The sequence below is a fragment of the Amphiura filiformis genome, chromosome 16 (genome assembly GCF_039555335.1).
Source record: "Amphiura filiformis chromosome 16, Afil_fr2py, whole genome shotgun sequence".
Taxonomy (NCBI): domain Eukaryota; kingdom Metazoa; phylum Echinodermata; class Ophiuroidea; order Amphilepidida; family Amphiuridae; genus Amphiura; species Amphiura filiformis.
In genome coordinates, this window is record NC_092643.1 from 62,952,463 (window position 1) to 62,967,074 (window position 14,612).

The 14,612-nt window shown below is 37.7% G+C and overlaps 1 protein-coding gene across 1 annotated transcript in view; it reads left to right on the forward strand.

Moving 5' to 3' along the window:
* LOC140136324 (uncharacterized) overlaps positions 1-14,612 on the forward strand; it is a 201,552-nt gene that overhangs the window by 41,502 nt on the left and 145,438 nt on the right. The window contains 2 exon segments of the mRNA XM_072158051.1: positions 7,264-7,411; positions 7,886-8,047. Coding sequence (XP_072014152.1) covers positions 7,264-7,411; positions 7,886-8,047 — 310 coding nt within the window.

Sequence of the window (14,612 nt, forward strand, 5' to 3'; positions counted from 1 at the left end):
GTTTTTGCTCTAGTTTATCTGCCTATGCATGTTATGTTTCCATTGTAATTTATGTTTAATTGTGCTATAGTGTGCAATGTATGGTGCAGAAAGTTGGACCCTAAAACAAAGTGATATCAAGAAGATAGAGTCATTTGAGCTGTGGGTATGGCGCAGAATGCTTCAGGTCAGCTGGAAAGATAGGAAAACCAATGCATGGATCCGTCAGAAAGTGGGCATCACAGAGAAACAAGGTCTGCTCTGAGACTGCTCAGTCAGCTGAAGAAAAGAAAGATATCCCTGTATGGTCATTGGAAGCGGCGTCCAGATATCATTGTTCAGATAACGATAGGAGAAGTAGAAGGAAAAGCCAGGCCAGGTCGAAGGAAAACAGGATGGATTGATAACATCAGAATGTGGACTAATGGTGGAATGGCCGTGGCAAGAGAGAAAGCATGCAAGAGAATGCCGACGGTTCTATGAGGACTATGGCAACGCAGCAGCAGCAGCAGTGCGATGCATGATTATTTTTTCCCCTGTATATCATATAAAATTTCCTCTATCATTAAACACCCAGTGGGTTTGCAATTTCCAAAATGGAAACTTTCCATTTTGGAACTCCAATGTGAACTCCAAAAACTGAAGTGTTTTATGAAGCAAATTAAAAAAAATGGCTATAATCAAGGGCAGAATTAAAAAGACTAGTGTGCATCTGATGTCATCTGTCAGTAAATCTTAGGCACAGTTTTCTTGTAACAATTGAGTTTCTGAATACAGCAGTAACAAAATCATTGTAAACCATAAAAGTAAGGTAAGTGGTTCTTCTGCATAATCAAGTTTCATTTGTATAACAAAAAAGTTTATAGTACTTTATTTTAAGGAACTTTAATTTAAGGAACTTTTGCTAATTAAAATGACTTCACTTGATTGATCCAAAGACATGATTAATCAGTGAATTGAAATAGTTATGACTCCACTGGTGTGAATCAAAGCGTTTGATCGGCATGATCAGGCGTGTAAGGAAACTGAATAAAAAAGTACAAATAGGTAAACCAAAAGACATGGATTAATACTTTCAAAGAAACAAATTGTTTGATGTAAACCATGTGAACTGAGGGTTATAGATATGATAGAGCCACCGGACACATTGTAACAATGATATGCAAGGGCCAAATACACATCATTCGGGTTTTTTTCTATTAATTATGAAACTGCTGAATATGCTGTATGGCCAAATGACACTCATATATGGATTATATGTGGTTTCAGACCCTCCCTTTCCCCATGTTTTTAAAACTTCCACTTAAAAGTGCAAGTTGCAATCCTTCTCCCAAAATATATTAGGAAAAAAAAAAAAAAAAAATTGTTATGTGTAATTTTTTAGGTTCAGTTTGGACCAAAATGTGGCGCTTCAGGGGAATTGCACTGGTGTCCTGCAAACACAACAATTTTGACAGATTCAAAGTAAATGTATGTTGGAATATGTGTAAACATTACAAGTATATGCCAAAAGATAATTTTTGAACAAGTTCTTTCAAAAGATAGAGACATTTTTGAAAAAGTTATTTCAAAAGATAATTTTTGAAAAGTAATTTCAAAAAGATCTTACATTATGGCTTTAAGTTGGAGCTATTTTTTATCAGGATAAATAACTATATTTGGCACAGATGTCATATAAATAGGGGCATATGTCGAGAACAAAATTCTAAGATTAACTGACAGTTCAGGTTGAGATAAAATATCATCAGATCTAGCAACTTTTCAGTACTTTAAGGAAAATTTGTATGTTCACACTGGAATCTTGATACTTTGAAGTATAGAACCTTTGGAGAATCTTGGATGTACAGTAAATTTGATATCCTTTCTGAGCCGTAAGTGACAAGTTGTGATTTTGATAGCCTATCATTCTAAGAGCGTTTTTTTGGTGTCCGTCCGCTATGTCTAGTTCGCTATGGTGAAGGTTCACTTTGACAAAAATAAGGTTTGCTATGTTGAATATATTGTTTGTTAGGGTAAGGGCTAAGGTTAATTAATAAGGTTAGATTGGACATAGCGAACCTTATGTTCACTACAGTCAGTCTACACTGAAGTACAAAGTATCGACGCGGACGTACGCATTGTGCCGACTTTGAAGGTACACATACCTGCAGCAGAGACGCAGCACTACGCACTGTTTACACGCTGTATACTCGCGCGTTGCCATTTTGTACTTCAGAGAGGACAAACTGTATACACTCTAAGAAATAAGCTTTCTAAAAAGGTTCTAAAGTTGTCCTCTCAGGAGAATCCTTAGAAGTTCTCTAAAGAACCAAAAATGGTTCCAAAACTGTCGAAAATGGCCCCAAAAAGTGATACAGAATCGGTTTTGGTTACTTAGAGAACCTTTAAAGGTTCTTCAAAATTAAAGAACCTTTTTGAGAGGTTCAAGAGGGAGGGTTCTCCTGAGAGGACAAAACTGAATGGTTCTATTTAGAACTTTTATTTCTTAGAGTGTAGAAAACCTTTGACATAGTAGTCTGTAAGCCTGTGTTTCGGATAATCCTGCCTTATGGATTATTATTGTCCTGCCCAAATATGAGAACAGCCTGACTCAAGCCAGGGTTTACGCAGTTTGCTTGACTCTTTTGGTTTGGAAGGGTATGCCCATTATTATGCTAAATCTCAAATATTGGAACTCGAACTTTAGGACTTGAGTCCCGTTGAAATCCGAAATGACTTAACTCAACACTATAAGGACTAGATGAAGCTAGATGACTTGACTCAAGATAGAGTTTTAGTAAAGTTCTCAACTACAACTGTACCAGCTTGTACCACACTTGGTGTATTAATTATACATCAGGTATATTATACTAAATTACTTATTTATAAGCCAGGGGCCCCAATATGCAGTGTCGGCCCATTTATGACCATTTTAATCAATTTATGTTCCCATTTAAAGTTGCCCTGCCTCCCTTTACCCCACCCTTGAAAAAGCCCTGGCCACACCACTAGGATAGCAAGTCGGGGGTCCTGTGATATATATGATATTTTTAAAAAAAATTTGTTAATGTGGTCTCTAGCTATAGGACACTTGGTGTAAATCTGTATAATACTCGGTATCGTAAGAGTTTCTTGCATCGGGCATAATACTAGTTATTACATACTGCTGACATAGTAAGCCAGGGGTTCCAAGATTTTAGTCAGGGGTCCTGTGCATGTTTTGGTAGCTCTTTTAAGATTAAATTAAGGTCTTGCTCATCTGAACTCCGATCAATAGAGTTCTAGGTGGTGGCTATGTATGCTTTAAATATAGCGTGACATTGAGTGAGAGTAGTGGATAGAAAGTGCATAGGAATGAAAGATAAGGAAATAGATAAGACAAGATGTTTATGCAAACTTTATCAAAAAGGTCTCTGACTAACTGATAAGCATTCTCAGGCTTGGCTTGGCTTGCATGCCCCATGCAAATTCAATACTGTCTTTTATTGCCTTAATTCTTGATTTCTTGCTTGCTAATAAGATAGAGCAAGAATTGATTGATCCATTATTTTGGAGTTTGTGGTGGTTTTGTGAAATTTATAATCAAAAACAAAAGTGGATCACATGATATAGATACAGAAAATCCAGAATATGGTAGCTCACATTATATCACCCTTTTATAACAAAAACATAATAATATCAAACCCTGTGACCACAGATCCTGGAAAGAGACAGGATCTGTGCTGTGACTTCACTGGATATCAATTACAGTATACATTGATTTCAAGATTCTTCTTTTGGCATGTAATGCCATTCATAGCACCACCCCACTTCTTTCTGTAAAGTGTGCTGAGGCTTGTGGATCAACGTCTCGGCATTGTGCCTGTGCGTAGCGCACTATAAATCACTGCGCTTTTTTTCCTGGTTACCCTATATATTCCACCATGCGACCGACAGGACAGTTTTAAAAAAGACCCGAAGATCACTTATAGGTATCCATTCTCTCATGCAAAGCTGTGATGCTTTTAAAACATAGCAGTATTGCGATGAAATTAAAATGTACATTTTAATTTCCTTGTGTGATGTTATGATGTTTGAAAAGCATGTGGGGTCTGTTTCCCCTTTTGTGGCCATTCTACCAACCTTGATTTTCAAGTAGCCAATCACAAGTGTGCACCGCTGTGATATTGCAGCGCGATGCGAAAAAGTTGAACAAAATTCAAGTCTCATCGTAGACGAAATTTCCACAGCACGATGAGAATTTTCACCGCCGAGCTCATAAAAACCTGACTCAGATTTCAGTTTTAACAAGAAATGTCTTTAAAAAGACAACGCCATGGATGAAGATCACGTTTCATAATTTTGCATTGCAAGTACTTGGAAAGCTAGTAAATTTGAATGTTTGGCACAACTAACTGGTGCGAAATATTGGCATTTATTGGTAAATACCACCAATGACATACTAGGAAATACTCAAAATTTTCATGTCGAAAGCTGAATTGGAAAATGTGTGTACTTGTAACAAACGGCTCAATTGAAATCACATCCTCTGAGTTTTACAACAATCCAACAATCTATATTCAGATAACCTTAAGAATGTTTGCTGCTTAATTAAGGGATTTCATATCAACCAAATTTCATGACAATCCAACTATCTATTATCAGTAACTGTTAACCTTGATATGACCTTGATGGTTTTGACCCTTAGGGCCTAATTGTGATTACATGCACCACGTTTTATGAAAATCAGACCAACACGTATGTAAAATGTGTTGTTATTTACCACTCACTCACTTGAAGATGGATGTTTAGCCCTAATGAGATTCAAAAGTATATTAAAAATAGTCACAATAATGAATTCAAGTGAGGGGCGCAGAAAATGAAGTGAGGGCCTAATTGGCCTAATCAAAAAGACTGATTACTCAATCCCAGGGATTCCCGGTTGCTCTACATGTACCAAAAATGTATAAAACCAAAGCCACTATCTACCCCAATTACTGGTATCCCGCCTCGACGACTAGTGTCACTCCCAACATCAATTAGTGTTGGTAGTACCTGCACTATTTATACCCAGCTCTGGTCAGATCAGGGAATGGTCAGATAATGCTCATTATTATTGTTTAATTAGTGGTCATACTTTACTTGTCAATGCTTGTTGACAGCTTATCAGTAGTCGGATCAGCAGGGGTGCAATTGTATCCTTTTTCATAGAGCAAAATTGTTCAAAATGTTTATTGTCGAATGGTTCCTAAAATCCTTATAGTGAACGGATTTTTATTTTTAACAAAGCAAAATGTATGTTTAATATATTAATTATTTCATTAATAGCAATTTCCTAAGTTTCCATCCATAAATAACCACAGAGCATTATCTGTTTACAAAATCAGTGTTTATTTTCAATTAGCCATCTTATCAGTAAAACTGATAGGAGGCCAAATTATAGTCAAAAAACAGATTCTTTGTCTGGTAGTCCCGGCAACCCAGTCTGTAGGTGGCTCAGTTGTAAACATACACAACAGAAACCGACTGTGAAGGAGCCTATATGCACGTGAACAACTTTCTAGTAATGTATAATAAAATCCGTTTTTGAGTATAATAAAGAAAGTCATGCATTGGCAACATGAAGAAAATACCTATTGCTAACTTGGTAAAATGCATACTCGTAGCCCAATCTTGTACATCATAGCATCCAGCTAGGTGTTTTAGCTCCCAAATGTTGCAATTAAACATTAGTTCTTTCAAATATGAAACGCTAAAACACAAATCTAGAACAAACAATCATTATATTTAGAAAGATATAGCAAACTTTCCATGATAGAGATTGGACCCAAGACAAAGTACACCCAAATTAGGTGACAATTCAGAATTAAGCCATGGCTGGAAAAACATTACACTGTTACCCTTCGTAAATTGCATATTTTACTAGTACCCCCTTCTTTCAGTTAAGTTATTCCCTATGTTCTCAGCTCCATAGGTGGCCTTGAGACAGTGATGTATATAAATGACTAGTTATCAGAAATTCTTGGCTTTTGCACTCATTATTATTCCAGTTAGGTGGCTACAGATACGACTTATAACCCTTTCTATTCCACAGAAATAAAATCTTACAGAAACTTTGAAACATTTTACTTTGGGAGAATTTTTCTTCTTTGAATGACTTTTAAAGTGAAATTTGCATAAAAATGTATGAAAATTAGTATAAATGTGTGTCGTTTTTGGTTTAGTGTGTGATTGAGGTGTCATGGCATATTTGAAATAAAACGCAGCTTCCCAACTCAACAAACTTTGAAAGTTGTAGCTGCAGAGCATTAAGTTTCTCCTCAATCTGATTTCATTCTTATCATCTCACTCTAGTCTCTGTTACAGACAGCTAAGAAAGATACGGTGCTATTCTTGACATGCTGATAAATAGCAACTCAACTTGAAGATATTGTTTAAGAGATTAACTGATCTTTTAGCAGACAAAACAATTTCTGTCTACACTATTCTAGCACTCTCCGCTACAATCTGTTCAATTTTGTCAATTCAAATTACATTTCGTTTATGAAAGCTTATTGTTTGATCTTGTGAAAGAGATTATAAAAAAAGTTGATCTTAAACTTGATCTTTTTTAAAAGGAGACAAAAAACTTTTGGTTGTTTACGACATTCAGCGTTAATGGGTGAATTCCATACTTCTTATCAGTTTTAAGATAAAGGAATTCTGTAAAAGCCTAGCATCAAGTTACAAGAGTTTATATTTTAAAGCTTATATCAGCCTCTCGCATATCATGTACGTCCTTGATAACAGCAAATACCTGATATTGCAGAAGACATGATAATCATATGTATATTTTCACAAGGTTGCCATGTGAATGTTATTTTTGAAAGAATGAGTGAGATTATGTCAGATAACAATTCGTTAAAATTCAAAGCTTTTTTAATCTTTCCTGTTTTGCTACTTAAAGTTTAGTGCAGATATATGATTTCAAAGAGCATGTTTTAAAAATATATTCATGATGTCTTTTAAAAGTCCAGGTCCCACTTAAAAATTCAAGCCAAATGTAGTGCAATTGTTTCATGATACTAATATTACTAATAGACATTGGGAGATAAGGCTTTACATTATGTAAATATTCCATACTGTTGATTCAAAATTGTAATTTCTATAGTTATGTTTTCTCTGGTGTTTTTAAATTTATGTGGTAAAGTACAGCCAAATACGTAGAAAATATTGCACAATACTAGTCCATTGATTTGTGAGATAATGAGAGGTCGCAATTCCCAAACGCTGTGATTTTTCTTGTAATTAAATTAAATGTATTTATCTCTATTTTTTCATTACCAGGACAAAACTTCATGTCTTCAAATTACTGACAGTGATGGCGCCCTCTATACTATAACATTAAGCGATAAAGAAACAGGGTATGACCAACAGTGGCTAACGCAAGTCGCATACAAATTGGAGGATGCTAACATTGGTATACACTCTCAAGGTAATGTACTCTCTTCATAAACTTTAAAATTCTTTCTAACTTGAATTTCTTTTAACTTCCAAATTCTATTGTTAACTTGGATATTAAAAAAATTGTTGTGATAGATGACATTTGATATTGCAAGCAGGGAATTAAGGCCAGTAAAATTATTGTTTATACTTTTGTTTAAGATGGAAAGCTTTATCTAAAAATATAATTCACATGTATTATGTATACTGTAAACGTGGAAATTTCTCTGTGTGTGTAAATTTTTGCGTTTTGCAAAATTTAAGCTCTTTCACCTGTTTATATTTTTGCGATTTTGAGCTTCCTACATACAAAAATAGTATATTTGTGTGTTTTTAAATTCGCGCTAGTTCAATTGTGCACAAAAAGCGTGAAAATTAATGTAGTGCAAAAATGTCCACGTTTACAGTATATTTTGTCTCTCTTCATTCGCTTTATTAGACTATTTTTATCTTTTTTTATTTTTAGATGGAAAACTTTATTTGAGGACACTAGAAGACATTCCACAGGGTTGCTTAATAAAAGCCATCTATGTCAAGGAGGAACTTCAAAGAGGAATCAAAAGACAGAGATCAAATGGAACATATGTGGACCATGAAGAAACACCAGAGGTCAATCATAAGAAAACATGTAAGTTACATCAATGCTGTAGCCAGGTTTTGTGAATGTACCTACAAGAAACTTGATATTACTGATGATTGAACTTGTGTCATGTCCACAGAATTAGAGAAGGAGAACCGGGGCTCCCTATACCGCCACATACAATTGCACCATCAGCTATAGGGAGAAAATTTGGGATATTTGGGTCATTGTCGACGGTGCGCAGAGACGAACGAAAACAATTCTGCGTCTCACCTTGGTACTCACGTGCAGGTCGAAAGTGCATCTCTTAAATGCACTCATCATCCATGTCGGGCGTGCCTGACAACGAATGACTTGAGCGCATTCCGAGGGAAACCGAATACCCAATTTTTGCTCCATGCCTATATCAAGATGGCGGTCGAGTCCCGGTTCTCTTTCTCTAATTCTGTGGTCACGTCAGTAATCTGCCCCTACCCCCTCACAGAGGGACAAATGTGTGCAAAAAGGTGCAATTTTAATGCTCAAATGTGCTAAAAACTGGCTCCCGACCCCTAACTGGCTTTGCCACCGAGTCACACCAAGGAGTTTAAATGGGAGAGTAAGGAACTGGAGACTTTGGTCAGCCATATTTGGAGTCTTTAGGTCGGCCATGGGTGTGATTGTACTTGGTCTACATTTAGGCAATTCTGTACCCCCCCAAATTCTGCGTCCAAGTCTGCTTTTCACGCTGCTACTAATATGTAATTACTCTTAGAGTTCTGAAGCATATCTGAATAAATCAAGCACAGACAAGAACATGTTAAGACCATTCACCAACAGGCAAAGTCCCAGCATCACCCATTAATGAGGGCCAATCCTTCCATGAAGTGCAAGAGATGAAACTGTCTTCGGTTTCAGCCTTCATGAATATGTGAGAATTGAATATACAATAATTCACAGCATACAAAGCACTGGGACTTTGCCTGTTGGTGGACGGTCTGTATATTTTCTTGTCTGTGAAATCATGGCCACTTAGAGGTTTATTTACTCTAGCGGTTTACATCCATCTGAACGCAGGTACGATTTGATCAAGATAACAGACAAAATGATATGGCAAAATAGTTGATTTCCTGAGACTAAATTTATGGTCAACATTCTGTTACTATTAGCAGTTGGGATCGTTATCTTGTTTTCATCTGTATGCACTAATTAGGACTGGAATATGAAATGGCAACTTTTTAAGGTGATTGGTGATGATGGATTCATATAATTTCTTGGACTTTAATAAAGATGTTCATTGAGATTGTTACATGTTTGGAGGAAATAGCCAATGTCAAATTGTTGGGTGTAACCCCGTTAAAAATGGAAAGGAACAAACTGTCAGATATACCTTATTAGGGGTATAGCGTAAGATATTGTTAGGGGAGATCAAAAGTAACAGTGGTGTCAATCTATCTAAAAAGTGGGGGGGGGGTCCTGTGCCCCAGGGTTTATGCCTATGAGAGGTAATGGGGAGGGTTGAAGGGCACTAAAAACGTTATGGGTATGTATGTACCATAGCACAGTTATCTGGTGCAGTGTTATTTTGGGGAGGGGTGAAAGTTTTGACAAAATTAGACCTCTTTTTTGAAATAGTGGGACTTTTTTGGGTTGATGCAGTAGATGCACAAACTTTGGTGGGTTTTGTCGTAATACGTGGAGCTTTTTGGTGATCTTGGGCCAATTTGTGTGATTTGGGGTAGAAATTTAGTATTGGGGGTACTACTTTAGGCAGGCAGATTTGAGGGGATGTTTTTGACCTTTGGTGGATGGGGTATCTATCCTTTGCCTCTCACCTCTCTACAGGCCTGCCTAAAACTCAACCCCAATGCTAATGTTTTACAATTGCAAAGTTACTATCAAGTTTTGTCTTCTTAAAGCCCCACTTGCCACTTCACCACTCCAAATCAGCTCATAACCCCCTTGCCCCACCCCATTGGCTTCCAATCAATTCCTTATATTTTCAACAGCTTGTGCTTGTGCTATCTAACCGAGGACGTGTGTATGATGTTTTCATCGCCTAACCCTGGACTAAAATGGCGGATTTTTTGTGTGTATAATACGAAACGGAATTTTAGCCATCACCCTGCGGACAGTAGTTTTTACACGTGTGTTCCTCGGTTTCAGGCAAATAGCGTTTAAAGCATCTAGCATGCATTTGAGGTCTTTTGCAGCAGTTTGAGACCGAGGACAGTCCTCGGTTGGAAGTAGGTCCAGAGTTTAGGGTGAAAAATCTTGTGTGTGTCCTCGTTTGTCGGCAAACACGTACGCACCCTAACAGGCTAGAGAGAAAGTTGAGGCCCCTCAAAGAAACAGACATGCAGTGGGTATTTAAAATATATGTAGTAAAATCATTCAATATCTTGCAGGCCTTTTATAGATCCCAAGTTAGAGTAAAAGAATAGAATCATTCAATATCTTGCAGGCCTTTTATAGATCCCAAGTTAGAGTAAAAGAGTAGAATCATTCAATATCTTGCAGGCCTTCTATAGATCATATTATCACAAGTTAGAGTATGAATACTTTACTAAATTCTTTGTGACAACATCTTGATATGAAACAAGTTTATTCCACCTGAGATACAAGATTATAATTATGAAGACTTCGGATGCAAAATATATGTACAGCATTGCTGCTTTATGTTACTTTTATCTTTTGTTGTCGCTTGTTATTTTAGTGTACATGTGTCTTTCTTGTATTGAGACACAAATATTTAACACTATATTCACCCTAATTCAGGCATGAAAATTTTCCTGCTTTTTTGTGGTCCAAATTCCTTTTTAGCCCCATTTCACGTGCCTTTTCAGGCTTTTTCAAACTTTTCAGGGTTTTTCATGGATGATCATTCTCATGCCTACTAATTAGTACCCACCCTAATTAGTGATTACAAAGTTGTCTCATTACATAAAATAACAAAAATTATTTAAAATTTAGCAATTTTATTATTTCAGTAGATTTTGCATCACTTGGTGTTCACCTGGCAGTATACCATGGCATATGAAAAAGTCATATCAGACCTATGCATGCTTGAACTGAAAGTAAAGGTAAACTTCTCCTATATCGGCAGGATTAGTGACCCGTCTTGCCATTCAGCCTTTGTGGTCTAATGGTTATGACGACTGCATAGTATGCAGAGGTCCCCGGTTTGAATCTGGGTGAAGGTTTTTGCTCTACATTCCTCATGGGTTTCTCTTTCTTGTTCTAGAACAAAAATTAATACAAAAAATCCACAAAGCAGCCTTTGGATGTATCGCATTATGCTTCTGTACTCTCTTCATACTCATGGCTGCCGATTTAACAGGAAAATTGATATAATTGTTGTTATCTGTGCACAGGATTTGTAATCCCATAAATAGCAATGATAAAAGAATAATCCATCCAAGTCTGTGTTCAATTTTGTTCATGTTTTTTGTCTGCTCATCATCTCATCAATTAAAGGTGCGTAGCCAGATTGACAGCCTCATCCCCCCATTCTTTGCCCCAACAAAAATTTTGGCCCGTAATATGCTTTGTTTAGGCAGTATACATGAAAGAAATTGTGTACTGTTCCCAGCCCCCCAACTCAACACAAAAGTTGACAACCATGAGAGTTACCAAATTGCGCGGAAAAGGGGTTATTTTTTTACCAGTAGCAAGGACCTTGAAATTGGCAAAATAGGGGGTATTTAATTTGCACTGTCCGTGAAATTTGACAGTGAAATTAGCAAAATAGGGGTATTTAATTTGCACTGTCCGCGAAATTTGGATAAAAGGGGTAATTGAGAAAATCCAGAAATTTTATGTCAATATTTAGTGTCATATCTGCTGGAGCAACCAGACACAGATACTGAAACTATGTGGGAAGGAATCAAGACAGCATTCAATGAAACATCCAAAAAAGTCCTTGGCTACAAAAAAGGACACAAAGAAAAGCCATGGATTAGCGAGGAAGTCATCCAACTGGCAAACGAGCAACGTAAGTAGAGCAAAGCAAGAAAAAATAAAGGACCCAACCAAGAGAAGTAGATACAACTTCTTAAGTCGTGAAATAAAAAGAAAAGTCAAGGGATGCCGAGATCAGTGGCTCAAAGACCTTTGCAAAAAAGTTGACAATGCACATCAGGCAGCAAAGTCAAAAGAAGTGTACTCAACCATCAAGAAAATTACAAGAAAAGCCTCTATCAGAATGCAAACCGTCAAAAGTAAAGATGGACAGATTCTTACTGAATCAGAGGAAGTAAAGGATAGGTGGAAAGAAAGCTTTCAAGAACTATATAATAAAAAGAACCCAACAGATGAGGAGCTAACGCAAAGTGTTCCCCAGATGCCCAGCTGCAAGATAGAACCAGCCATCCTCGAGAGGAAATTGAAAGTGCTGTTAAAAAGATGTCAGATGGCAAAGCCCGGGATATGACAATATCACAGCTGAAGAACTCAAAGCAGCTGGGAGCACAGGGATCGAAATCCTACATATGCTATGCACCAAAATATGGGACAGCGAAATCTTCCCAGATGACTGGGGGAGGGCTATCATCACACCAATTTACAAGAAGAAAGACAAGCTTGATTATGCGGCAACTACCGAGGATCAGCTTGCTTAGCCATGCATGCAAAGTAATTACACTTATTCTACAACGCCGAATCATGAAAAGAACTGAAGAAATTCTATCAGAGTCCCAAGCAGGATTTAGACCAGGACGTTCAACCATAGACCAACTCTTCACCCTCAGGCAAATAGTTGAGAAGCATCTTGAAATGAGGAAGGCCCTTTTCTGTTGCTACATCGACTTCAAAAAGCCTTCGACTCAGTGTGGCAGGAAGGACTTTGGAAGGCACTTGGCTTCTTTGGTTTCCCAAACAAAATCACCTGTCTCCTGAAAGCTCTCTACAATAAATCTGCAAGTACTGTCAGAGTAAATGGGGAACTAACAGACTGGTTTACAACCCTGGTTGGAGTTCGCCAAGGATGTGTAATCTCACCCCAACTTTTTAACATCCTACTGGAGATGACTATGTTGTATGCCCTGCACGATACCAACATAGGAGTAAACATCCAAGGACAAGTGGTGAACAACTTACGATTTGCAGACGACATTGCACTAATTGCTAACAGTGAAGAAGACCTCCAGACACTGGTTAGCCTCATTCATCAAAGCAGCTCAGCTTTTGGACTCAAAATAAATATCGCTAAAACAGAAGTCCAGGCCATATGCAAAGAAGACACCCATCTGAACATCACAATTGACAATACCCAGCTTCTGCAGGTAGAGGAGTTCACATACCTGGGAGGAAAGATCACCCAAAAAGGATCCTGCTCAGAAGATATTAAACTGCGAATAGGCAAAGCCCTAGGAGCTGTGCAGAGACTACAGAGTATCTGGAGTGCTAAGGACATCAAACCAACACCAAGATTGAGCTTTACAAGGTCCTTGTTTTGTCAATATTGCTATCTGGAGCAGAAACCTGGACATTGAAAAGAGAGGATGAGAATCGACTGCTCACTTTCGAGATGATGTGCCTTAGGAAAATAATGGGAGTAACACGGAGAGACAGGATCAGAAACACCATCATCCATAAAACCCTGGGTGTTGAATTTTCCATCTTGGACAGAATAACCCGGAAGAGACTGCATTATTTTGGCCACGTCCAGAGAATGCCTCCCTCACGCCTTCCAAAGATGGCCTTTGAATGTCACATCCAGGGAGTCAGACCTAGAGGAAGACCGCCAAAGAGGTGGAGAGACTGCCTGCTAGCTGACTGCAAAAGAACCGACCTAAACTCCATAGTAAATGCCAGCCGTACAGCAGATGACAGAACAGTTTGGCGGGACATTGTGATGCGGATGCCACCACTCAACCCCCAGTTGGAGTGAACGGCATAGGTCAAGGTCAAGGATAAGGGTGTTTGAAATTCTAATCATTGAAAGCAGGTGTTTGAAATTCTAGTCATTGAAAACCACAAAAAAGGGGTTGTTTTTGGCCATATTTTGTTCTCGATTTTGCATGAAAAAGGGGGGTAAATTTGATGAAAAATCATTGCAAAAGGGGGGCTTTTGAGTTGGGGGCCGGGGTACTGTTCTATGAGATTAGGATACACATTTTTGCTTAGAATCCAAATCGTTGGAGCAATTGAACTTGGAATAAAACTCTTTGGGTGATGTAACAATGTGTTACAATCAGACCACAATCTGGTTATACACATTGTAAATCACTTGATATTATAGTGTTATTTACTAATTCGGTACCCTCAAACAAACGTAAATAAATTATTTTCTATACCGCCCTCCCCCGTATTTGCCCCTCCCCGGCCCCTTTTAACTAAAAGGAACATAAAAAATATTAAGAATAGGGGAACACCGTTCTTCCAGGAGACAATGGACAGTGCAAGAACCTATCGTGAAAAATTTGTGTTAAGTAAGTTAAGTAACCTACACCTTTTGAACACACCAACACGATACTACCCGACACGACCACGACCTACGACCACGATTAGCATGATTAGTATCACAACTAGACAGGCAAGGCCTATATCATACTTACTATAATAGATCACCTCCAATCACGACAACTCGAACACAACTTACTTATTATGGCTACGTAGTCCTGCTGTTACTTTT